Source organism: Sphaeramia orbicularis, chromosome 17, assembly GCF_902148855.1.
Source record: "Sphaeramia orbicularis chromosome 17, fSphaOr1.1, whole genome shotgun sequence".
Lineage (NCBI taxonomy): Eukaryota > Metazoa > Chordata > Actinopteri > Kurtiformes > Apogonidae > Sphaeramia > Sphaeramia orbicularis.
The window spans coordinates 56,796,522-56,822,550 of record NC_043973.1 but is presented as its reverse complement, the minus strand read 5'-3'; the positions used below and the strand labels follow the sequence as shown (position 1 = coordinate 56,822,550).

Below are 26,029 nucleotides of genomic sequence, written 5' to 3'. Positions count from 1 at the left end.
GCGTGTTTGGTGTGTGTTTATGTGTGTGTTTGTGCGTGTTTGCGTGTGTTTGTTGTGTGTTTGTGTGTGTTTGTTGTGTGCTTGTGTGTGTTTGTTGTGTGTTTGTGTGTGTTTGTTGTGTGCTTGTTTGTGTGTGTTTGTTGTGTGCTTGTGTGTGTTTGTGTGTGTTTGTTGTGTGCTTGTGTGGGTTTGTAGTGTGTTTGTGTGTGTTTGTTGTGTGCTTGTGTGTGTTTGTGTTTGTTGTGTGCTTGTGTGTGCTTTTGTGTGTTTGTTGTGTGCTTGTGTGGGTTTGTTGTGTGTTTGTGTGTGTTTGTTGTGTGCTTGTTGTGTGTTTGTGTGTGTTTGTTGTGTGCTTGTGTGTGTTTGTTGTGTGTTTGTGTGTGCTTGTGTGTGTTTGTGTGTGTTTGTTGTGTGTTTGTGTGTGTTTGTGTGTGTTTGTTGTGTGCTTGTGTGTGTTTGTTGTGTGTTTGTGTGTGCTTGTGTGTGTTTGTTGTGTGTTTGTTGTGTGCTTGTGTGTGTTTGTTGTGTGTTTGTTGTGTGTTTGTGTGTGCTTGTGTGTGCTTGTTGTGTGGTTGTGTGTGTTTGTTGTGTGCTTGTTGTGTGTTTGTGTGTGCTTGTGTGTGCTTGTTGTGTGGTTGTGTGTGTTTGTTGTGTGCTTGTGTGTGTTTGTTGTGTGTTGTTGTGTGCTTGTGTGTGTTTGTTGTGTGTTTGTGTGTGCTTGTGTGTGTTTGTTGTGTGTTTGTTGTGTGCTTGTGTGTGTTTGTTGTGTGTTTGTTGTGTGCTTGTGTGTGTTTGTGTGTGTTTGTTGTGTGTTTGTGTGTGTTTGTGTGTGCTTGTGTGTGTTTGTTGTGTGTTTGTTGTGTGCTTGTGTGTGTTTGTTGTGTGTTTGTGTGTGTTTGTGTGTGCTTGTGTGTGTTTGTTGTGTGTTTGTGTGTGTTTGTGTGTGCTTGTGTGTGTTTGTGTGTGTTTGTTGTGTGCTTGTTGTGTGTTTGTTGTGTGTTTGTGTGTGCTTGTGTGTGTTTGTTGTGTGCTTGTGTGTGTTTGTGTGTGTTTGTTGTGTGTTTGTGTGTGTTTGTGTGTGCTTGTGTGTGTTTGTTGTGTGTTGTGTGTGTTTGTGTGTGCTTGTGTGTGTTTGTGTGTGTTTGTTGTGTGCTTGTGTGTGTTTGTGTGTGTTTGTTGTGTGCTTGTTGTGTGTTTGTTGTGTGTTTGTGTGTGTTTGTTGTGTGCTTGTTGTGTGTTTGTTGTGTGTTTGTTGTGTGCTTGTGTGTGTTTGTGTGTGTTTGTTGTGTGCTTGTTGTGTGTTTGTTGTGTGTTTGTTGTGTGCTTGTGTGTGTTTGTGTGTGCTTGTGTGTGCTTGTGTGTTTGTGTGTGTTTGTGTGTGCTTGTGTGTGTTTGTGTGTGTTTGTTGTGTGCTTGTGTGTGTTTGTGTGTGTTTGTTGTGTGCTTGTTGTGTGTTTGTTGTGTGTTTGTTGTGTGCTTGTGTCTGTTTGTGTGTGCTTGTGTGTGTTTGTGTGTGCTTGTGTGTGCTTGTTGTGTGTTTGTGTGTGCTTGTGTGTGTGTGTTTGTGTGTGTTTGTTGTGTGCTTGTGTGTGTTTGTGTGTGTTTGTTGTGTGCTTGTTGTGTGTTTGTGTGTGTTTGTTGTGTGCTTGTGTGTGTTTGTGTGTGTTTGTTGTGTGCTTGTTGTGTGTTTGTGTGTGTTTGTTGTGTGCTTGTTGTGTGTTTGTGTGTGTTTGTTGTGTGCTTGTGTGTGTTTATGTGTGTTTGTTGTGTGCTTGTTGTGTGTTTGTGTGTGTTTGTGTGTGCTTGTGTGTGTTTGTGTGTGTTTGTTGTGTGTTTGTTGTGTGTTTGTGTGTGTTTGTTGTGTGCTTGTGTGTGTGTGTTTGTGTGTGTCTGTTGTGCGTCAGGCTTCATGTCTTTGTGCAGTCTGAAGGAACAGGAGCTGCTGTGAATCTTAAACACCAGGCTCACACAGACCTGCTTTGACCACATCCAGACTGAAGCTAATCCAACAGAAAACACAAATCAAAGCAGATCCAGGCTCCGCCCACGACGCCGTCCAATCCACACGCTCAAACAAACCCACTTCTGTTCGGGTGAAGCTGTTTTCAGAACAAAACACCATATTACGACACAAAACTAAATGCTGGTGTTCCTCAGGGATCTGTCCTGGACCCATTGTTTTTTTATCCTTTAACCCGACTTCCGTTCAGCCTCTGTTCTCTGTTCAACTAAACCGCTACGCAGACGACACCCTGCTCTTCCAGTCCATCCACTTACACCTGCCTCCCTTTCTGTTCACATTCAAGAACTTAAAGGCCGGGTTCGATCGCAAAGTTTTCGAACTTAACTCCTCTGGGTTTTTTTGTTTGTTTGTTTTTCTTCAACCAAGCCTCCCGTCTCTCAGGGCCAGTTTACATGACAACGCTCTCAGGTGAAAACGACACAATATTTTATCAGAAGTGCCTTTCGTTCAGACGGCAAAAGGAAAACAACATGTCGGATTATTTCTCTGCGACGGACCTCTAAGTTGTCCTAGCTGTTCCAATATCCATCCAAGAGTCGTTTTGACAACTGTCACAAGTCTTTATAGACAGTCGTAGAGCAGAGAAGGAAGATGTTCTGTTTTCTGATTTTTGTGATTGTATTTGGCGCTAGAACAGAACAGGAATAGAAGTAGTTCAGTTCTACACAGGTGTTTGGTCTTAGCGGTGCTGATGGTCACACGACATCCAGAAATAGGACAGTTCACGCACTTTTATGTGTCCGAAAAGAAAAGATAAGATAAAATAAGATAAGCCTAGATAAGACAAGATGAGGTAAAATAAGATAAGATACAATAAGATAAGAAAAGATAAGACAAAATAAGATAAAATAAGATACAATAAGACTATGATAAGATAAGATAAGATAAGATAAGATAAGATAAGATAAGATAAGATAAGATAAGATAAGATAAGATAAGATAAGATAAAATGAGACAAGATAAGATATGAAAAGATAAGGCAGAAAAAGAAAAATAAGATAAATTAAGTTAAGACAAGATAAGATAAGATAAAATAAGAGAAGATAAGAGAAAATAAAATAAAATAAGATAAGATAAACTAAGATAAGATAAGATCACATAAAATAAGGTAAGATAAGACAAGCTAAAATAAGATAAGACAAGCTAAAATAAACTAAGATAAGTTAAGTTAAGATAAGAAAAGAAAAGATAAGATAAAATAAGATTAGATATGTTAAGATAAAATAAGATAAGTTAAGTTAAGATAAGGTAGCCCTTATTGTGATGGTGTCGTCACCTGTTTGTTCAACAGGATTTGAAGTTCGTTAACGGTTTAATGACAGTCACATGACCTCAGGATCTAACCGTCCTTCCACTGTTTGTTTTTTATGAACTCATTCGTTTCCTCCACTTTTACTCCAGTGTTTAAATGTTTAAATATTGACACTAAAGCACAAATGCCTTACCTGCATGAATGTTACCTGACCGTGACCTGACGACTTTAGTTTAATTAAATAAATGATCACAACCGTGTTTTTACACCTTAAATTTTCCCTTTCTACAGACTGTGCAGCTGCGTGTTTGTACGCAGACACCTGTTCCAAATATAAGACGTGAATCTGAAGGAAACCATGACTTGTGCTGCTTTAACGTGTCCGTCCAGCTGGAGTTCACGTGCACGTCCAGCTGGAGTTCACGTGCACGTCCAGCTGGAGTTCACGTGCACGTCCAGCCTCAGCCAGTGCACTGAAGGACCCAAACCCCGGCTGAACGTCATCATCCTCAATCCCAGTGTAATGGTCCGAACCCGGAGCTGAAACCCACACCAATTCATCCATTTTTAATGCTCCATCCATCCATCCTTTCTCCTCCTCAATCCGTCTCTCTCCTCTTACAACTCCCTCTTTTGTTCCCTTCATCCCTACATTATCTCCTCAGTCCTCATACGCTGCCTGTTCAGGTGCTGAAATAACTTGCTTCAATCGATATTTTAAAAATAACAACGCATCAGATGACGACCGGCACAGGCGACTGAATTATTTACGTGGCTTTCTGACGACTACACAACCATACCATCCTGGATAATGTAACAGAAGTATATGTTCAGAGCTGCACATTGAATTATTTACATTTGATTTCTGACCAATCAGCTGCTGTTGCCGTGGAGAAAAGGCCTATACAGGGTATATCAAAAAAAAAAAAAAAAAAAAAAAAAAAATATATATATATATATATATATATATATATATACGTTTTGAAAAATTACCCCCAGTTCCACATTTGATAATTTTTGGAATTTTCTTTTGTGGACGTCAGTAGGTAGGGGATTGGTGGATATTTGTCCAAATTTACAGACCCAGGTTTTCATGCATGAGTGAGCAGGGACAAACTGTGCAATCCAAGTTAAAACTGGTTTGAGCGAAGTAGTGATGGGATTTAAATCCAATCAAGGTCATGGGAGGGGCCAATGGGAGGGGCCAATGGGAGGGGCCAATGGGCATCCATCTTGTTTTCCAATCCCCTACCTACTGACATCCAGAAAAGGAAATTCCAAAAATGATCAAATGCGGAACTGGGGGTAATTTTTCGAAATGTATAGTTTTTTTTTTGATACACTCTGTAGAGAGACAGACAAACAGGAACCGTTAAAACATGATAAAATATTAATTAAAAATAGACTTTTTCAAATTAATAATCAGTCTGAGAATGATTGAACAAACTGTGCAGGTCCAATTTGTCAAAGTAGTCTCTTTTCCATTGAACCTCAAATTGCGTGAATATAACTTGCGGATAAGAATTTGCCTAATGGAAAAACAACAATTTTGCCAAAACTCTCATTTTTCAATTAAAAGTTTTTGTGCTGGCAAGAGGTGTTTTTTTTGGGAGCAGCGCAAATGATATCATGAATTGCGTACAGATAACATGTCACTTTTATTTGGTGTGTTATCTGTACGCATTATAAGCTTTCCGCATGTATGTTCACACCGCGTAAAATAACATGCGATTAGTGGCTAGTGTAATTAGTGGTTAGGGTTAGGTTTAGGGGTAGGGTTAGTGGTTAGCGATTAGCAGCTAGCGCGATTAGCGGTTACGGATATATAAACCAGAGATCTTGGCGTACATTGACACGCTATCAAATGGTGTTGAAAAACCCGCGAAAGAATGAAAAAGCATACGTATAGCACGCCAAATGCGATAAAAACTGGTGTGACATAAAACACGATTTCATGAGATCAGTCTGAATGATGGGGTTGGATAAATCTTCCATTTCATAAGAAATCTGCCCATCGTAGACATGCTCCCTCTACGAATGTTTACAAATTCCAGATTTTGTATGAACTGGAAGATTTGTACAAATCCATCATTTGTAAGAATCTTTGTGACTGAGGCATTAGCACTGTTTCCTTGAAAATAACAACATGCGGTCTCAGAAAATGAAAAAAAAACAGCAGTTTTTGGTCCGTTTTTTCTTTTCTGTCGGTAGTAACTTTCTTTTTTGTTATTAGAGAAAACAAAACTCAGTCTGTTCTTTAAAATTAGTTTATCCGTTTTGAATCTGAAAAAGAAAAACGCCTTGAAATTCAAGTTTAATTTTTCTGTTTTAAAATGAAAATCATTGAACCACTAGTTTTTTTGTTTCTGAAAAACAATCCAGTTACCAACAGATGCACAGACCTGAATGACAAACAGACTCTGAATTATGATGAAATAGTTTAAAGTAGAAATAATGTCAAAGTGAAAAATTAGTGTTGAAATAGATTAAAGTCAAATAAAGTCAAAACAATGTGGTTGAATCCAAAGAAAAAAATAAGTGAAAATAAAAGAATGTGTTAGAAATGTTTCAATAGAAATTCTGATATCATTTTAAGAAAACAAACATTTTTCATGTGTTTGTGTCGTAAAAATAGTGAGAACAGAAGGATTTATTATATGAATGATGATGTAATGGATTACTTTTTTATGAAAACATGAGCAAAAAGTCGTTTCAGCCTCAACAGTGGAACTCAGTGTTTAAACCACAAGAAGGAGGACCAGGTTTCTGGAGGTCTTCACTGGGTCCTTCCTGGTTCTGGCTGAAGGCCGTGGTCCGGAGCGAGGGCAGCTGCTCTTCACCCCTGGGTGCAGACCCCCCCACACACACGCCCATCACCCATCGCCTCCTTCAGCCAATCAGAGGCCAGCTCCCTGGCTGCCTTCAGCCCTACGCTCTGAGAGGAACCATAAATCCTGCCAGCGCCGACCGAGCGCCTCCGACAAGACGACGCATCAAGAGTCAAGGTGAGAATAAATCTGATGTGAGGAGAATCTGGGAGGAGGGGGCGGGGCCAGGGCAGCCCCCCCACAGAGAGGACAGCCCTGGACCACAGGGCCCAGGTCTACAGGGATCAGAGGAACCGGGTTCAGATAAAACCAAACAGATTCTGAAGCTTCTGGACCATCTGACACCACCTGGGATTAAAGCGGACTTCAAGAAGATGAAACAGAAACAAAGACCAGAACCAGCAGACCACATCAGACCACGTCACATCAGAACCATCAGACCACGTCACATCAGAACCATCAGACCACATCAGACCACATAACATCAGAACCATCAGACCACATCACATCAGAACCATCAGACCACGTCACATCAGAACCATCAGACCACGTCACATCAGAACCATCAGACCACATCAGACCACATAACATCAGAACCATCAGGCCACATCACATCAGAACCATCAGACCACATCACATCAGAACCATCAGGGCAGAAGGAACAGAGAACCAGTCAGAACCACGGACACCACAGCCTTCAGAAACAGACAAAAAGACCAAAATAAACAGGAATAAATGAGTGAAATACTCAAAACAGCAATGAAATGAACCAAAGACCAGACCAGACTGCATGAGACCAGATCAGACTATATGAGACCAGACCAGACTGTATGAGACCAGATCAGACTGTATGAGACCAGATCAGACTGTATGAGACCAGACCAGACTGTATGAGACCAGACCAGACTAGAACAGACCAGATCAGACTGTATGAGACCAGACCAGACTGTATGAGACCAGACCAGACTAGAACAGACCAGATCAGACTGTATGAGACCAGACCAGACTGTATGAGACCAGACCAGACTAGAACAGACCAGATCAGACTCTATGAGACCAGATCAGACTGTATGAGACCAGACCAGACTGTATGAGACCAGACCAGACTGTATGAGACCAGACCAGACTAGAACAGACCAGATCAGACTGCATGAGACCAGATCAGACTGTATGAGACCAGACCAGACTAGAACAGACCAGACCAGACTGTATGAGACCAGATCAGACTGTATGAGACCAGACCAGACTGTATGAGACCAGACCAGACTCTATGAGACCAGACCAGACTCTATGAGACCAGACCAGACTAGAACAGACCAGATCAGACTCTAATGCCATGTTTCCACTTCGTGGTATCGGCTCAGCTTGACTCGGCCTTTTTGTGTTTCCATTACGAAAAAGGACCTAGAATCTGGTACCTGGTACTAGTTTTTTGGTCTCACCTCTGCTGAGGTTCCAGGACTGGGGACCAGATACTAGAAGGTGACGTGTAAACACTGCAGACCACTGATTGGCCAGACAGTTGTCTCGGTGACCTGCCATTTTACGAAAAACAGATGCAGAAGTGGACAGTAAATCTGTCAGTAGGTGAATCCACATGATGACAGTCTGTAAAACTACACCAGGGTTTTTCCAGGAGGTTCAGACGTAAAAATTCAGCATGAGCTTGATGAGACAACACGCAACAAGTGAGTTTATCAGGAACTCTGAGCAGACGACACCGAAGTAACGCACCGTATCGCTATGATGACCAGGTACTGTAAAATCGTATCCTGTAATGGAAACGGTCTCCAGGAATAGGACCTGGTACCAGAGCAGAGTCGAGCCGAGCCAAGTTGAGCCAAGTTGAGCCGGTTCCACGTAGTGGAAACGGGGCATATTAGACCACATCAGACTGGAACAGACCACATCAGACTGTACGAGACCAGATCAGACTATATGAGACCAGGTCAGACTGGACTGTGATGAACTTCCAGAGTCTACATGATTAATGCTTCCATGAACCCACAGTAGAGGATGAAGCTGACCCTGGTTGGACCAGGACTGAGGGTCAGACCTTCAGACCCTCCTGCAGGTCTTCGTGTCAGATCTACATCCTGGTTCTTCTTCGTGTGGTGAATTGTGGATGACGGTTCCATCAAAAGGCTGGAGCTCCTCCACAGTCCGACTGCAGACTTGGTTTGTGGGTTAATTGAAAACATCAGCGATTAGATGCGTTCATTTGTGGGACACGCTTTCACTAATGGGCTGATTTATGGCGACGATGGAACGGTCACAGTCGACGGCACCGGCGCTGCAGCCGTCCAACATTTCACCACATCAGCAACTAAATGGGAAATAATGACCCGGGTCCACGGAGGTGGATCTGATTTGAGGTCAGCCTCGAAGAAACAGGATTTATGCTGAAAACAGACTATCTGACCTTCTGTCGGACGATGAAACCAGGGCCGAGAAAGAGACGAATGAGACGAATGAGACGAATGAGACGACGGAAAAGGAAGAAACACATGGACGTCACATCAGCCAGTTTCGATAATGACAGGATTCCCTCCTGTTTAAAGGCCGAGTTTACATCTGAGTTAAAGTTGAACAAAACAGATGGTGACGTGATTTATTATTGATATTATTACGAGATGAAAGATGCAGCAAAATATAACAAAGTGAACAAGGAAATAATGAAAAGGATGAAAACGCATGAAAATGATGTAAAAAGAAGACAAAAATGACATAACAGGCAAAAACTTAATAGAAAACAAAAAAGATGTAAAAAAAAAAAAAAAAAAGAAAGATGTAAAAAACAGAAATGTGACTGAAAACAAAAATTGTTAAAAAAAAAAGAAGGAAAAGAGAGAAAAAAGAACTTAAAGAAAGGTGTAAAAGACAAAAACGTCATAGAAAACAAAGATGATTTAAAAAAGGATGTAAAAGACAAGAATCTTGTTTAAAAAAACGTTAAAAAAGAAGTAAAAGACAAAAATGTCATAGAAAACAAAAATTATGTAAAAAAAAAAAAAGGACGTGAAAAAACAAAAACAATGAAAAAAAAAGACAAAAATGTCATGGAAAAGAAAAATTGTGCTTAAAAAAGGGATGGAAAAGACTAAAACATAAAAAAATATATCAAAAAGAACTTAAAGGTGTAGAAGACAAAAATGTCAGAAAACAAAAATGTTGTAAAAAATGGACATGAAAGACAAAAACGTAAAAACAAAAACAATGTAAAAAAAAAAAAAAAAAAAAGGACATACAGACAAAAACATTGTTAAAAAATGACATAAAAAAGACAAAAAAGTCCTTTAAAACAAAAACATTGTTAAAAAATGACATAAAAAGGACAAAAAAAGTCCTTTAAAACAAAAACATTGTTAAAAAATGACATAAAAAAGACAAAAAAGTCCTTTAAAACAAAAACATTGTTAAAAAAATGACTAAAAGACAAAAATTTTACAAAGATGTAAAAGACAAAAACTACGTAAAAGACAAAGTATGTATATGTTGCAATACGACAAAAATGTCATAAAAACTAATCCAATGTAAAAGACAAAAATAACATAAGTTGCAACAAGATGAAAACGAGATAAAAACAAAAACAACACAAGATTAAAAAAACTATGTAAAAGACAAAAAATTGTAACAAAAAAAGTTACAGTAAGATAAAAATGATGTAAAAGAAAAAACATAAAAAAACAAAATGGTGCAAAAATTTTTACCAGATGAAAGCCACATAAAGTAGCAAGATGAAGCCGATGATATAATTATCGCAATATAAACATCATGATGATAAATAAATTATCATTTACTATAAATGAATAAGAAAGAGAAAAGAAAAACAAAGAGAAAGTAAAAGTTTGTAAGTGAAAAAGAATCCGATCCAGAAAACAAGTCAAAGGTCAGGTGACCAGTGAGGTGGAAGGCTGTGATTGGCAGCTGAGGGGCGGGTCATGTGACTCACCTGGACAGCGGCCCAGGTGTTTGACGTCGATCTGCTCCTGTTTCATACACGATGCCTCTCGAACCAGACACGGGTTGTTGTACGAGTTCCCGTCGGTGGCGCAGACCGGGTTCTCATTGTGTCCGCTGCAGTCGATGTTACAGATGCACCTGCACACAGGACACGCCCCTTTTATGACATCATCAGCACATGACACACTTCATTTTTTGTTTGTTGGTTTTATTATTTTACTCCGTCAGTTCATTTTCTTTCATTTGTGTTAATTCTTTTAGTTTCTGTTCATTTTCTTGATTATTTTATAAAATTTCATTCATGTTACTGTTTATTTTATACATTTTTTGTAATGGTCATTTTTATAACTTTTCTTTTTCAAATTTTCTAAATTTTGTATAATTTATATCAACTTTTGCTTCAGTTTTGTCTTTTATTTTAACTTGTACTTGTTGCCTTTTTAACATTACTTTTGTCATTTCTGTCTTTTTTTATTTTGACTTTTATATCAATTTTGTCTTTTATGTCTTTTTTTTTCACATTGTCACGTTACTCTTGTCGTTTGCGTCATTTTTCTCTTTTTTTTTTGTTGTCCTGTTGCAACATTTGCATCATTTGTGTTGTTTGCTGTTTTTGTATCATTGCAACTTTTACTTCATTTTAGGTTAATTTTACTGTTTAAGTCATTTTTGCAACATTTAGATCATTTTTGTCTATTTTTTTGGTCCTGTTGTGATGTTTACACCATTTTTGTCTTTTAATTTTGTTTTGTTGCATTGTTAATGTTACTATTGTCATTTCTGTCTTTTTTTATTGCGACTTTTACATCACTTTTGTCTTTTATGTTGTTTTTTCACATTGCCATGTTTACAGTACTTTTGTCGTTTGTATCATTTTTCTCATTCCGCTTTTTTTTTTTTTGTCCCGTTGCAACATTTGCATCATTTGTGTCGTTAGCTGTTTTTGTATCATCACGACTTTTACTTCACTTTTGGGTTTTTTTTCTTTGTTTTGTCTTGTCTTTTTTTTTCTTACTTTTGTCCTTTCTGTATTTCTTTAATTGCGACTTTATGTTTATTTTGTTTTTTAAGTCTTTTTTTGCAACATCTACATAATTTTTGTCTTCTCTATTTTTTTTTTTTTTGTCCTGTTGCGATGTTTACCTCATTTTTATCTTTTATTTTTGTTTTGTTGCCTATTCAGTGTGAGTTTTTTCCATTCTGTCATGTATTATTGTGACCTTTACATCAGTTTTGTCTTTTATGTCGTTTATTTCACATTGCCACGTTTATGGCTCTTTTGTAGTTAGTCATTTTTGTCTTTTTTTGTTTTTCTTTCTTTAAGTTTTTTTTTGTCTTGTTGCATCATTTGCATCGTTTGCGTCGTTTGCTGTTTTTGTATCATTGCAACTTCTACTTCATTTTTGTTTTTTTGTCTTTGTTTTGTTGCATCTTTAATTTTACTGTTGCCCTTTATTTCGACTTTTACATCAGTTTTATCTTATATGTAATTTTTTCACATTGTTTTTGTCTCCTTTACATTTTTTGTTTTGTTGCAATGTTTATACCATTTTTGTCTTTTATTTTTGTCTTGTTGCATCGTTAATGTTACTTTTGTCATTTCTGTCTTTTTTTCACTGCGACTTTACATCACTTTTATCTTTTATGTCATTTCTGTCTCGCTGTGGACTCACCAGACATCCTCCGAGTCCTCGTCGCACTCGGCTCCATATTTACATGTGCTGCATTTGGTGAACTTCTTCCCGACATCGGATCCTGAACCTTCGTCATCTGGATTGAATAGAAAACACAAACAGTTCTTAATTCACTGCATTAAAGTTCAGAACTTTGGCACAGATGATTCATCAGATATTCGTCCGGATTCAAACCCATGACGGCCCTGATCTCCGACAAAATTTTACTGAATAACCAACGTAATAGAGAAAAAGTAACAATGAAGCAACAAATAATCAACAAAATTAACCAAAACTGAACAAAGAATTAAATAAAATTATCATGAATATGAATAAAGATGAAAAAAGGAAATAACAAAATTATCAAAAATGAACAAAAACTGAGCAAAAACTAATAAAATATTTAAAAAATTGAATTGTTAACTTTAAAAATGTAAAATAATCTTAATACACAAGTACATTTAATACATGACAAATGTACCTGAGCAAAAATTAATAAAATATTTTTTAAAAATGAGCAAAATTTTTACCAAATTATCAACACAAGGAAAAATGAAATAAATGGAACAAAAATGAAACAAAATAATCAACAAAACCCATAAAATTGAAAAAAAGTTAATGAAGTAATAATAAAAATTTTTTTTTTTGCAAAACATCATCAATATAATGAACTCCAACTTAATAGATTATTTGGAAAAACTTTGGAAAAATGACCAATAAAGGAGTAAAAGTGAACAAAATTATTATTAAAATAAGAATTAAGCACAAATGAACAAAAATAATCAATAAGATTTTTTTAAAAAAAGGACAAAAACTAATAAAATAGTAAGAAAAAAATGGAACTGTTAACCTTAAAAATATAAAATACATTTAATACACAAGTATATTTAATACATGACAAATATACTTGAACAAAAATGAATACAATTTTTTTTTTTTTAATTCACAAAATTTTTACCAAATTATCAACAGAACAAGAAAAAAAATAACTGAATGAAACAAAAATTAAACAAAATAATCAGTAAAACCAATAAAACTGAACAAAAATTTAATTATAAAAAGCAGAAAAAGCAAATATGAATAAAAATAGCAAAAATGAATAAAGTCATCAACATAATAAACTACATTTTAATAGATATGGAAAAAAAAAGAGGAAAAAATAAACAATGAAGGAGCAAAAGTGAACAAAACTATAAATAAATGAACTGCATTTCAGCACACTGATTATTTGGTTCAACTTTTGTTATTATTATTTTACTAATTTTCCATCTGATGGTGATTAAAGCGGAAAATCTTTTTTCTTTCAACACAACAGTGGCAACAATAAAAAAACATTTATACTGGAATCAGCCTCAGGGGAGATTTTTGTGTCAGTCTGAGGAAATAAAAAGCAAATAATTAATGTTTTCATTTAATGATTTACTTTAAAATATGTTTATAATTTCAGTTCAATCATATATAAATTATTCAAGATAAAAACTCACTTTACATCAAGTAAAAATCTGCCTTTGTTCCTGCTTTTTGTCACTTGGAAACATGAACGTTGTTTCTTTGGTTCTCGTTGGACATATCTGCAGATTTACCCAAACCAGTGGTAATGGTGGCGTCCCACAGGGGTCAGTACTCGGCCCACTTCCTTTTATTCTACCCATGCATCATCATTATCCCCATCATCATCATCATCATCATCATCCTCCTCCTCATCATCCTCATCCTCATCCTCCTCCTCTTCATCCTCCTCCTCATCCTCCTCCTCTTCATCCTCCTCATCCTCCTCCTCATCATCCTCCTCATCATCCTCATCCTCATCATCCTCCTCATCATCCTCATCCTCATCATCCTCATCCTCATCATCATCCTCATCCCATCATCATCATCATCATCATCATCCTCCTCCTCATCATCCTCATCCTCATCCTCCTCCTCTTCATCCTCATCCTCATCCTCCTCCTCTTCATCCTCCTCCTCATCCTCCTCCTCTTCATCCTCCTCATCCTCCTCCTCATCATCCTCCTCATCATCCTCATCCTCATCATCCTCATCATCATCATCCTCCTCATCCTCATCATCATCACAGTCTCCATTTCCATCAGAAGACTGAGCTGTAGTTTGGTGACATAACGCTCAAATCCAGAAACCAGGTTGAAAACTAAACCAGGTCCTGAAAACCCCCGTGGTCCACCAGAGACCGTGGATGTTCAAGACCGAGGGTTCGACTTTAAACGTCAGAAAAAAACCAAATCCTGTCTGAAGTGGATCAAAAAAAAAAAGCAAGGGAAAAGGAGAATCAAATATAAAAGACAGAATATGTTGGAATCGACTCTTTCAAAGCAAAAAATAAAGATTTAAAAAAGGAAATGAAGATTAAAAGAAACCAAAGAGGAGGAATGAAATGGAATGATTAAACCCAGTCCTGATGAAATCATACATTAATCCTGTGAAACGTCCGATCCTCCAGCAGCAAAACCTTGGATTTTCAGCCAAATGTGTGAGGTTAAAGAGTGACAAGTCCGAGGAAAACCTTCCGTCGGAGTTTTACTGGTAAATACGATGCATTTTACTGCATGTTTCAGGGTCAGATACTAAAAACTGTAGCAATTTTATCGATAGTAAAGTTCGCAAACTGAGTAAAGACAAAAACATGACAAATATAAAACTTTTTTTTTTTGTCTTTTCTGCTGTTGCGATGACTTTTTCATCATTTTTGTCTTTCATGTTATTTTTTTCTTAACAATTGTACGTCATGTTCGTCTTTTACAAGATTCTTGTCTTTTACATCCTTTTTGTCTTTTACATTTTTTTGTCTTTTACATTATTCTTGTCTTTAACAAAATTTTTGTCTTTTAGAAAATGTTTTCTTTTCCATCATTCTTGTCTTTTATAAAAAATTTGTCTTTTCCATAGTTCTTGTCTTTTACAATTTTTTTGTCTTTTACATCGTTCTTTTATAAAATTTTTGTCTTTTACATCCTTTTTTCTGTTGGAACTTTTGCAACACGAGGGTCATTGTTAATGTTTGTGTTGTGATTTTTTTTTTTTTTTTTTTTACATCAGTTTTACCTTTTATCTCATTTTGGCCATTTTTTCACTGCGACTTTTACGTGAGTTATATCTTTTGTCATTTGTATCTTTTTTTTATATTGTGACTTTTACATCAGTTTCATTTTTATGTCATTTTCTTTCTTTTTTGTTGTGACTTTTACATCAGTTTTATCTTTTGTCTGGTTTCATCTTCTGTGCCGTTTAGTTTCTTACATTTTTCCGTGACTCTTTTTTTTTCGGCCATACAAAGGACAGTATTCAGTGTTCAATAAACACTGAAGTCTGAGTCCACATCTGCAGTGGAGGTATTGACTTCCTGATCCTCCTGAGGTGGATTTGTGCTTGTGTTCAGCGCTCGCGTCACGTGGACTCGTCTGGTTTTTATGCGAAGGCCAATTACACACAACACAGATCCTTTAAGAAACACAGCGACGATGTCTCACTCTGCTGCAGAATCCTGTCACTTTTATCAAAAAAAGGATCTGAATCCAAGCATAGCAACAGGATTAAAACGCCACAGATGAGGGCGTGGACGCTGTGTGTGTGTGTGTGTGTGTGTGTGTGTGTGTGTGTGTGCGTGCGTGTGTGTGTGTGTGTGTCCTGCTGGCTGACAGATTGTCCTGCTGTGTGTGGACGTATTGGACATGCAGCGATCACAGGCTGCAGATCGATGGATGCTGATCTGCAGCAGAGACACCCTTTGTTTGTGTTGGATGGCGCTGACGGTAGGACGCCGCCGCCGCTGCTGCTGATGAACAGGCTCCGCCCACTGCCACACAAACCCCCATGGCACCGCCAATCAACATCCGCGCACCATACAGATCTGTGTCTGCAGCTTTAATGATCAGAAAAAACTCACACTGTAAAAATAATCTGTAATTTAACAAAATTTTCACTGTTAATTTCACTGATTTTTCCTGTATTTTTAATATACAGGAAAATATTAATGAAATGACAAAAACAGACTGTGATTTTACATGTCAAATGGAAAATAACACGAAAAAACTGTAATTGTGAATAACCATAAAATCTCCATTTTTTTAAAGAATTTTTTTTATTCACAGAAAAATACAGTTAAAATACATTTGCAAATGTATCATAGTTTCACAAATATTTCTTTTCTATTTATGACATTAAACTGTTAATTTAAAGTTTAATACTGTAAAAAAAATATTAAAACCAGATAAAATTACTGACAGTTAACGGTAAAAGAAGTACTTGTTCTATATGTTTAACAAGACTTGTTTGTTAATTACAGGAGGTTTCACAACAAAAATGTTGAATAAATGTGTTTTTGTGAATGTCTAACATGTGTAAGCACTGATAAACTGTCCAAATACAGTTTTTATCAGTGGATCGTACAACTGAGTCTCATTAAAAATTATTTATACATACATTTGTATTTATAGGTAATGTGATTGTTTTAATACATGAAAATATTCTTTATTAAACATTAAAAAGAAAAAAAATATGCAAAATCTCATGTAAAGTTAGGGCAAAAAAACCCTCTATTTTAATTATGTAAAATTACCATATTTTTATGAGATGGTTATTTTCCGTTATTTAACAGTATTTTTTTGGCGCCCCTGCTGCCAGAATATTACCCTTTTTTTACTTTTTTTTTAACAGTGCAGTAAATCCACATTTATGCATCATTCAGTCTCACAGGCTGCGTTTACACGACTATGTCTACAGGAAGAAAATGAAAACCACCGTGAAAATCATTAACCCATAAACCCCCAAACATCCACCAGCGAACAAAACCATCTACTGATCTAAACTGTTGATCCACTAATCCACAGGTGTCAAACATACGGCCCGCGGGCCAAAACCGGCCCACCAAAGGGTCCACTCCAGCCCCTTGGATGAATTTGCAAATGCAAAAAATTACACCCAAGATATTAACAATCATTTTTGTTCAGGAGCCAAATTCAGCCCAATTCAATCTCAGATCTGTAAAATACTATTATAATAACCTAGAAATAATGACAACTCCAATTTTTCTTTTTGTTTTAGTGTTTTAAAAAAAGTTAAAATTGCACTTATGTTTACTAAGTAGAAATTCCAGGTTCAGGTTATTCACAATTTTAAAGGAGTGTTTGTAGATGTAAACATTTCCACAACGTAATTTTACTTTTTTCACACTAAAAACATACGAGTTACACATAAAAAGTTTGGATTTGACATTATTTATATATAACTGTGTTATTATTTTTCTGGTCCGGCCCACTTCACATCATATTGGGCTGAATGTGGAACCTGAGCTGAGTGAGTTGGACCCCCCTGCACTAATCCTGTCAATCCATGTCAGTAATTGGTGTCAAATACAGTTCTTCATCTTTTCGTGGTCGTTGGATATGACCATATTTGGACATTCAGAGGCTCTGTAGTTACCGCGGAAATAGCGTCATCTTCTACAACAATGATTCACCAGTAAAACCCTTGGAGTTGGATCAGTGACAGTGGAGAAAATGAACAAAAATGAATAAAAGACCCACAAAATAACAGACTGATGCCACGTGACGTCATGAGGTCATGTGATTTATGTTTACACGGCCATGTTGGAAGGAAACCCACATCCGGTAGTGACAGGCAGCAGAACCGACCCAAAAAGACGGAAGAGCAGAACCAGCAGAACCGACCCATAAAGACGGAAGAGCAGAACCAGCAGAACCGACCCAAAAAGACGGAAGAGCAGAACCAGCAGAACCGACCCATAAAGACGGAAGAGCAGAACCAGCAGAACCGACCCAAAAAGACGGAAGAGCAGAACCAGCAGAACCGACCCAAAAAGACGGAAGAGCAGAACCAGCAGAACCGACCCATAAAGACGGAAGAGCAGAACCAGCAGAACCGACGAAAAAGACGGAAGAGCAGAACCAGCAGAACCGACCCATAAAGACGGAAGAGCAGAACCAGCAGAACCGACCCATAAAGACGGAAGAGCAGAACCAGCAGAACCGACCCAAAAAGACGGAAGAGCGTAAACAATACGTTGTCCCTCTGGATGGAAATATGAGGAGAAAAACCCCAGACGGAACAGTCGACCCACACAGAGTATTAGACACACTCTGCAGGAAGGAGTTTAATATTCACCGGAACATTTCCACCTTAAAATACCACCTTAATACCACACATATGTTAGTCTGGATTCTCTTAGCACTACGGCTAACATGTCGCCCAGCTTGGACAAACATGTTAAGTGCACATATATTCACTTCTTTATTGAGTCTGTTTGTTCATGCAAAATAAAATGCGATTAATATAGATGTAAATTTTTAATTTATTCGTGATTAATCAAAATTAATCCACAGCAACCCAGTGATTAATCTGATTAAACATTTTAATCGTTTGATAGCACTAGTTTGAATCCAACAGTCAGAACAGTAACCGTTTAGTCTGAACCACAGATATACAAACGACAACTTAGCAATGATAACAATATCCTATAATATTTGAACATTGCGTTAGTTTCATTCTCTGCTGCTGATAATCTAGTTTTACTTTGGTTTATGTATAATTTTTCTATTTTTAATGTTATTTTATACATATTAAAAAAGTATGAATAAAATGTCAAATATTTTAACTATCAAAGTCATAGTTTTTCTAGCAAAAACCCTCCACACATTTGGTCCTGGTCTTTGTTGACGCCATGGCAACCCCGTGGACACACCCCCTCATGAAGCTTTGTGTTCTTATCCACCGACGGAAATACACCAAGAAAGAAGAAACAAAGCAGGAAATGAAATAAAAGCAAACACTCACCGTCTCCATCTCCTGAACCGGAACCAGGATCTGTGAACAAAACCAGAACACACAACCGTCACTTCTGTGATTATTATGGGATGGAAAATACAAGACATTCAGATGGGTTTTTGTTCAGTTGGGTTATGTACTTTCATACTATTCCATTAAAAGGAACAAAGTCAGAGTTCAGTTCGTAAAACATATCAAGACAAATGTATAAATATATAAATTTGTTAATGTATAGATATAGACAGCTATAAATAAATACATATATAACTACAGTGCATAAATACAAACATTTAAATATAAATGTGTAAACACATAATTATATCAATAAATATATGAATGTATAGATGTATAATATATAGATGTATAAATAAATACATATATAACTACAGTGCATAAATATAAATATTTAAATAAAATGTATAAAAATATAAATATATCAATAAATATATTAATGTATAGATGTATAATATATAGATGTATAAATAAATGAATAAATATATAACTCTGTGGACGACAGGACCGTCACTTCTGTGATTATCAGCCGTTAAACGCTTAATGAGATGAAATGAACCTGATTAATCTGAATAAATGCATAAGCATATACATATGTTACTGTATAGAAATAGAAATGTAGAAATAAATACATATATAACTACAGTGCATGAATATAAATATTTAAATATATATGTAAAAACATATAAATATATCAAAAATTATATGAATGTATAGATGTATAATATATAGATGTATAAATAAATGTATAAATACATAAATATGTTAATGTACAGATATAGAAATGCATGAATGAATACAAATGTAACTACAGTGCATTAATAAAAATATTCAAATATAACTATGTAAACATATAAATATATCAATAATATATTAACGTATAAACATATAATATATAGATGTATAAATAAATGTATAAATAAGTAAATATGTTAATGTATAGATATAGACATGTAGAAATAAATACATATATAACTACAGTGCATAAATTAAAAAAAATATATATAAATGTAGAAACATATAAATATATCTACAAATATATTAATGTATACATGTATAATATATAGATGTATAAATAAATGTATAAATTTATAAATGTGTGGATGACACAACCGTCACTTCTGTGATTATCAGCCGTTCAACGCTTAATGAGATGAAATGAACCTGATTAATCTGAAGGAAATTCAATCCAATTCCAAAAGTGCGTCTTTATTCCACGCCTCACTTCGTCGTCTAAGCAGGTTTCACTGTAAAACTTCAGTACTTTTTCATATTGGACATAGATGTCGAGTAAAGTCATAAAAAGTACCGTTTTATTTAAAGGTTGGATTTGTCCTGTTTTCACTGCTTCTCCTTTTAAAGGTTCATCTAGCCCATCTGTGTGTGGTGTTAAATTATGGGATAGACTGAGGGAGGAGCACAGGAATGTTCAAACAAACTAATTCAAAAACACGTAGAAGGGAATGGTTTTCACAGGTAGAGGGATGAGGGTTAAGAATGTCACCATATCCTCCTGAGACCCACTAAGTAAACATTTTCACCATTTTACATGAAATAATTGCCTTTATTGGAAACAGTATGGTGCAACAGTTTTTTCAGATAATTTTTTTTTATTATTATTTATTTTTTTTAAATAATGTCCTTTTCAGTGGGCATTTTTTTCATTCTTTAGCTGTGAAACTCTTGTCCACTACAAAGGACAAAAATACATTGCTGGGTCTCAGGAGGATATGTTCACTGTTGTTTATGTTTTTTTCTTTGAGTTATTTATTATTTATTTGTATTTTGCAGCACAATGAAGAAACGCAGAAGTAAAAGCTTATATGTGTATTTGTATGTTGTGTGTATATGTATAAATGTATCGGCTGTATGAATGTATGAATGTGTTTCTGAATAGATATATAAATATAAAAGAGTAATGTAAAAGGAAAAGGGACATAAATCTAGATTATTAATATAATTTTAGGGAGAGGGGGTGGGATTAAATAAATTGGACTTCTTCCCGCCCCTTTTCGGGTATTTAAATGAACCTTTTGTGCTGTTCTTCTGTCTAAGATTGTTTTGATTGTTGATTGTTGTTGATTGTTGTATTATTTATGTTTGGCTTGTTCACATATATGTTAAATTTCATTGCATGTTCGGAATAAAACATTAAAATCCCTACAGTCTTAGTGTATTCTCTACGGTTTTAGTGTATTTTTGTGTATTTTAATATAGTTTTGGACATTTTAGTGTATTTTCGTGTATTTGAACATAGTTTTATACATTTTAGTGTATTTTTGTGATTTGTTCAGTGTATTTTTGTGTATTTTAGCATGTTATATGTGTATTTTAGCATATTGTTTTCTACATTTTTGTGTATTTTTGTGATTTGTTCAGTGTTTGGACCATTAATCCTGGTTCTGTAAAGTCCACATTAAAACCTTCAGCTCTGAGGCTTTTCTCTGAAATGACCTCATCAATGTTTATTCATCCTGTTCAGTCAGTGAAGCAACGAGATGATTATAGCATCGACATGACACGAATCCTGCAGGGAAATAGTGGAAACCCGATCGCAACACGATGCTGTCATCACGTCATCGGTTTTAAACGTCCATAAACCATCTGAGATGCACATGAAACCATCCAAATGATCCACCGCTGTTAGAAAATATGTGTTTCTGTGATTAAAGGTCAAAAGGTACAAGAGGACAGAAGGAAACTACATCTCCCAGCATGTACGGTGTTAGCTGCTCGGCGAACGGCTAATGGAAACCAACGAGTTGTCACTTCTAATCACATTAAATGATTCAATTATAATTGTTTGATAGAAGCAAAAAAAAAAAAAATACAAAAAGAGATTAGAGGAAAAAGATGAATCTGTGATGGGTTTGAAAATAGTTTTTAGTTTAACATGTTCCCTTTAAATGTAAAAGAATGAAACTAGAAATTATTTTGTTCACCTGGATTATGTCCTTTCATAATATTACAACAAAATGAACAAAATAAGCATTAAATCAGCACAACAATAACAGCAAAACATAAAATGACCAAGACAATGAACAAATACTCACAAAATAATGCAAAAAGTAACAAATATGAACAAAATATAAAAAATAATCAAGAAAATGAAGCAAAACAGGACATAAAACATGAAAATTAAAATAAAAACAATTTAAAAATAAATAAATAATAAAGAAAATAAATAAAAAATAAACAAATAAAGGAGAAAATAAACAAAACTGTAATTAGGTCAACAAATATTTAGAAAAAAATAAAATTAAGAAAGAAAATAACGAAATACTTTTAAAAAGCTTGAAAATATTATCTATAAAATGACCAAGATAATAAAGAAAAAAAATGATCAAGACAATGAATGAAATAAATATGAAAATGAAGAAGCAAAATAAAAGAAAAAATGACCAAGAAAATGAAAAAACAAACAAAATAATAGCAAAAATTAAGACATATTAACAAAATCAACAAAAAATTTAAATAATAAATGAAATTGATAAAAAAAAAAAGAACAAAATAATCAATAAAGTTAAAAAAAAAAAGTAATGAAGTTAAATATTTGCAAAATAATAAATACGATTAAGACAAAATAATAATTAAAGAAATGCACAAAAATGTTTTCTGAAATTTTGGTTAATATTTGTGACATTTTGGACGTAAACCTGTAACTGTGAAAAGACTGGATGTTGTGACAGATTAAAGGAAAAAGACGAATCTGTGGTGGTTTTGGGAACAGTTTTCAGTCCAAAATGATAGAAACGTTTCTCAGTTTCTATTATTATTATTATTGTTATTATTATTATTATTTTTTTTTTTTTTTCCAGGTCCTTTCAGTGTAAAACCTGATCATTCTTTAAAAAGACTCCACTAGTTCTGCCCGGCAACAGCAGCCGATTGGTCGGATTCATTCACACAGAGTGAAATCTGAGTCCTGAGCTTCGGTGTCAGTTCACAGTGTTAATTCAAAGCCACAGAGTCAACTTTCATTCATATTCCTGTGATCCATGTTGGAGTTTTCCACGTCGACAGTGAATGCGTCTCCAGTCAAAGTCATATTTCAGTGCAAATAAGCTCCGTCCGCTTGGCTCGGGTCTCCGCCTCCATCAGGAAATGGACTCTGACGGCATAAATCCAACCTTGAATTAAGAAATGGACGCCGTGGCGGGGCTTTTCTGGCACGAAGCGGCTGCATTAAGAAATGGATGCCGGCTGCTCGGCCAATTAAATTTCACCTTTAGCTCTTTAACAAAGTCATGACAGGATTGTTTTTCATGGAGAAGGAGCAGAAACATGAAGGATTCTGCCTGGACGCTATCGACAAAATGTTAAGGGTAGAGTTACACAGCGTCTGCGCTGGATCCTGAATCCAACATGGACGCCCACTTCACAACCAGCCTCCACTTTAACAGTCCGCTCAGTCCACTGATTCCACTGATTCCACTGATCCCACTGATCCCACTGTTCATGTATTTAATTGTGATCAGAGTAAAAACATCTGAGCGGTGGTTCCTAAACCCACTCAGAAATACAGCATCTCATGACAAAAGACGTGTCAGAACATTTTATGTGTCTTTAAATGTAAAATATAAGACATTAAGATGGGTTTTTGTTCAGATGGATTATGTACGCTCACAATATTTAACTTAGATGAACAAAGTAAACATGAATGTTGTGGGACTATAAAAGATTCTGGCGTCCTTGTTTGTTTGTTTGTGGTGAACCTGCCGTTTCCAGACTCTGCAGTTTTTCCTTCAGGTGTGAATTCAACCTGGAAGATTCTTCACAGATTGAAGCTTCACGGATCAATAACCTTTAACGGAGGCGACGGAAAAAGGAAACTCCAAAAAATAAGACAGAACAGATCCGGCTGACGCTGCAGAACAAAGGGTTTAGAGCAGGGCTGTCAAACTGCGGTCCTCCAGGGCCAGTATCCTGAATGTGTGAGATATTTCCCTCTTCCAGCCACACCTGGTTCAGTTAATGATCAGCTCATCATCAGCTCCGCAGAAGCCTGAGAATGATGGGACGGCTCCCAGGTGTGACGGAAGAGGGACACGTCTAAAACATGCAGGATACCGGCCCTGGAGGACTGGAGTTGGACACCTGTGGTTTAGAGGGTTTCCTCTGTCTGAGGGAAAGGAAGTCACAGCTTGAACAGAAACAAACAGAGATACACAAGGAACAAACCAGTGAAACCAGTGACACCAGTAAAACCAGTACAACCAGTAAAACCAGTGAAAGCAGTACAACCAGTACAACCAGTGAAAACAGTGAAAACAGTAAAACCAGTGAAAGCAGTACAACCAGTACAACCAGTGAAAACAGTGAAAACAGTAAAACCAGTACAACCAGTGAAACCAGTGAAACCAGTGACACCAGTAAAACCAGTACAACCAGTAAAACCAGTGAAAGCAGTACAACCAGTACAACCAGTGAAAACAGTGAAAACAGTAAAACCAGTGAAAGCAGTACAACCAGTACAACCAGCGAAAACAGTGAAACCAGTAAAACCAGTACAACCAGTGAAAACAGTGAAACCAGTAAAACCAGTACAAACAGTGAAAACAGTGTAACCAATGAAACCAGTAAAACCAGTAAAAATCAGTGAAAACAGTAAAACCAGTGAAACCAGTGAAACCAGTAAAAACCAGTGAAAACAGTGAAACCAATGAAACCAGTAAAACCCGTAAAACCAGTAAAACCAATAAAACTTGTAACTGATTAATAAAGCAGATGATCGATCAGCTGATCATCAGTAACTGCTCATGGATGATTCGGTCTTGACCTGCGGCGTCTGATAAATCCACGGTGGACTCATTAACGGACAGACCCACAGAACCGGGCAGAGGCAGTGAAACAGAACTGAGTGGACCCGGTTCAAACCACTGGGCCCTGAACGCACCACGGAAACCACAGTCATTCCAACCAAAGCAGCAGCAGCAGCGACACAAAGGTCACCTGAACACAACTGCAACTCCAATCTGCCTTCACGGTCGCAAACACAAAGGATTCTGGGAAATGTTTTAAGACCAAATACAAAAAAGAACCAAGGACAAGAACACGAGTCAGAACACGAGTCAGAACCCGACAGAAGGAAGATGAAGGTCTGTCCTTTATGTGTCTTTAAAAGTGAAACAGAGGAAGTAAAAAAAACAGAACAGGTGTGTACAGTTTTACCTCAAAATGAAGAACAGAAGCATGAAATCAGCACAAGTTAAAGAACAAAACGTGATCAAAAAATCCAAAAAATTAAGAAAAATGTATTGAAATTATCAAATATTTAAAAAAATAACAAATACACTTAAGAAATAAAATAGTAAAATTACGAGAACACGAAAAATGAGCAAAAAATAAACCAAATAAACAGTGACATGAACTAAAAAAGGAAAAAAAAATTTAAACCAAAATAATTCAGAAAATGAACAAAATAATTAGAAATGTAGACAAAAAAAACAAAAAAATGAAGAAAAAAGAAATATAGAAATAAAAAAAATGAGTTTTAATGAACAAAATCAGCATAAAAACATGAACGAAAGATGAAAAAGTTCCAGAAAATTAACAAAAAAATAATAAAATTAATAAATATTTAGAAAAACAATAAACAAATAGAAATTAACATAATGAGCAAAACATGAAAAATTATCTAGAAAATGAACAAAATAATAAACAAATGTATCTGGAACCAGAACCAGAACTAGAACCAGAACCAAGTGGATCATATGAGGTTCAGACGTTCAGGGGATGATGTTTAATAGGACGAAGAGAAAGAAGAGGACGATGATGATGAGGTGAAGAAAGGAGGATGAGGAAGAAGAAGAAGAGGAAGAAGAAGAGGAAGAGGAGGAGGAACTCTTTCTCCTCCTCCTCCTCCTCCTCCTCCTCCTCCAGTTACATGAAGCATAAATCTGTGCAGAGGAAACTCCAGTAGAACAGGAGGGCAGTGGACTCACATGTCGGTGCTGGATCCCTGATGGAACGAGTAATAAGAGCAGAGCACCAGGCAAAGGCTCATGGGAAATCAGAGCAGACTGCTGAACACAGAGCTGACCCACACCCACACCCACACCACAGCTGTTATTAGTTTACCCCACAGACGTCCACACAAAGGAGGAACCCTGCAGGTCTGAACAGGGTCTAGAAACACTGACCCACCAGGACCCACCAGGACCCACCAGGACCCAGAGACCTGGACCCACCAGGACCCACCAGGACCCACCAGGACCCAGAGACCTGGACCCACCAGGACCCACCAGGACCCACCAGGACCCACCAGGACCCAGAGACCTGGACCCACCAGGACCCACCAGGACCCACCAGGACCCACCTGCTATTCCAGCTGATACTGGGCATGTGTGTGTTTATGAGGTGGACGACTGTATCAGTGAGTGACAGACTGTGAAGGACTGTGAGGGACTGTGAAGGACTGTGAGGGACTGTGAGGGACTGTGAGGGACTGTGAAGGACTGTGAGGGACTGTGAAGGACTG

The 26,029-nt window shown here is 36.5% G+C and overlaps 1 protein-coding gene across 1 annotated transcript in view; it reads right to left on the bottom strand.

The window, feature by feature from the left end:
• The window catches only part of tmeff1a (transmembrane protein with EGF-like and two follistatin-like domains 1a), a gene marked incomplete at its 5' end in the record, with an annotated part of 89,125 nt that overhangs the window by 27,443 nt on the left and 35,653 nt on the right, over nucleotides 1-26,029 (bottom strand). Inside the window, 3 exons of the mRNA XM_030160674.1 lie at nucleotides 10,056-10,204; nucleotides 11,740-11,836; nucleotides 18,547-18,576. Of these exons, the coding sequence (XP_030016534.1) occupies nucleotides 10,056-10,204; nucleotides 11,740-11,836; nucleotides 18,547-18,576 (276 nt within the window). The remainder of the gene's footprint in view (nucleotides 1-10,055; nucleotides 10,205-11,739; nucleotides 11,837-18,546; nucleotides 18,577-26,029) is intronic.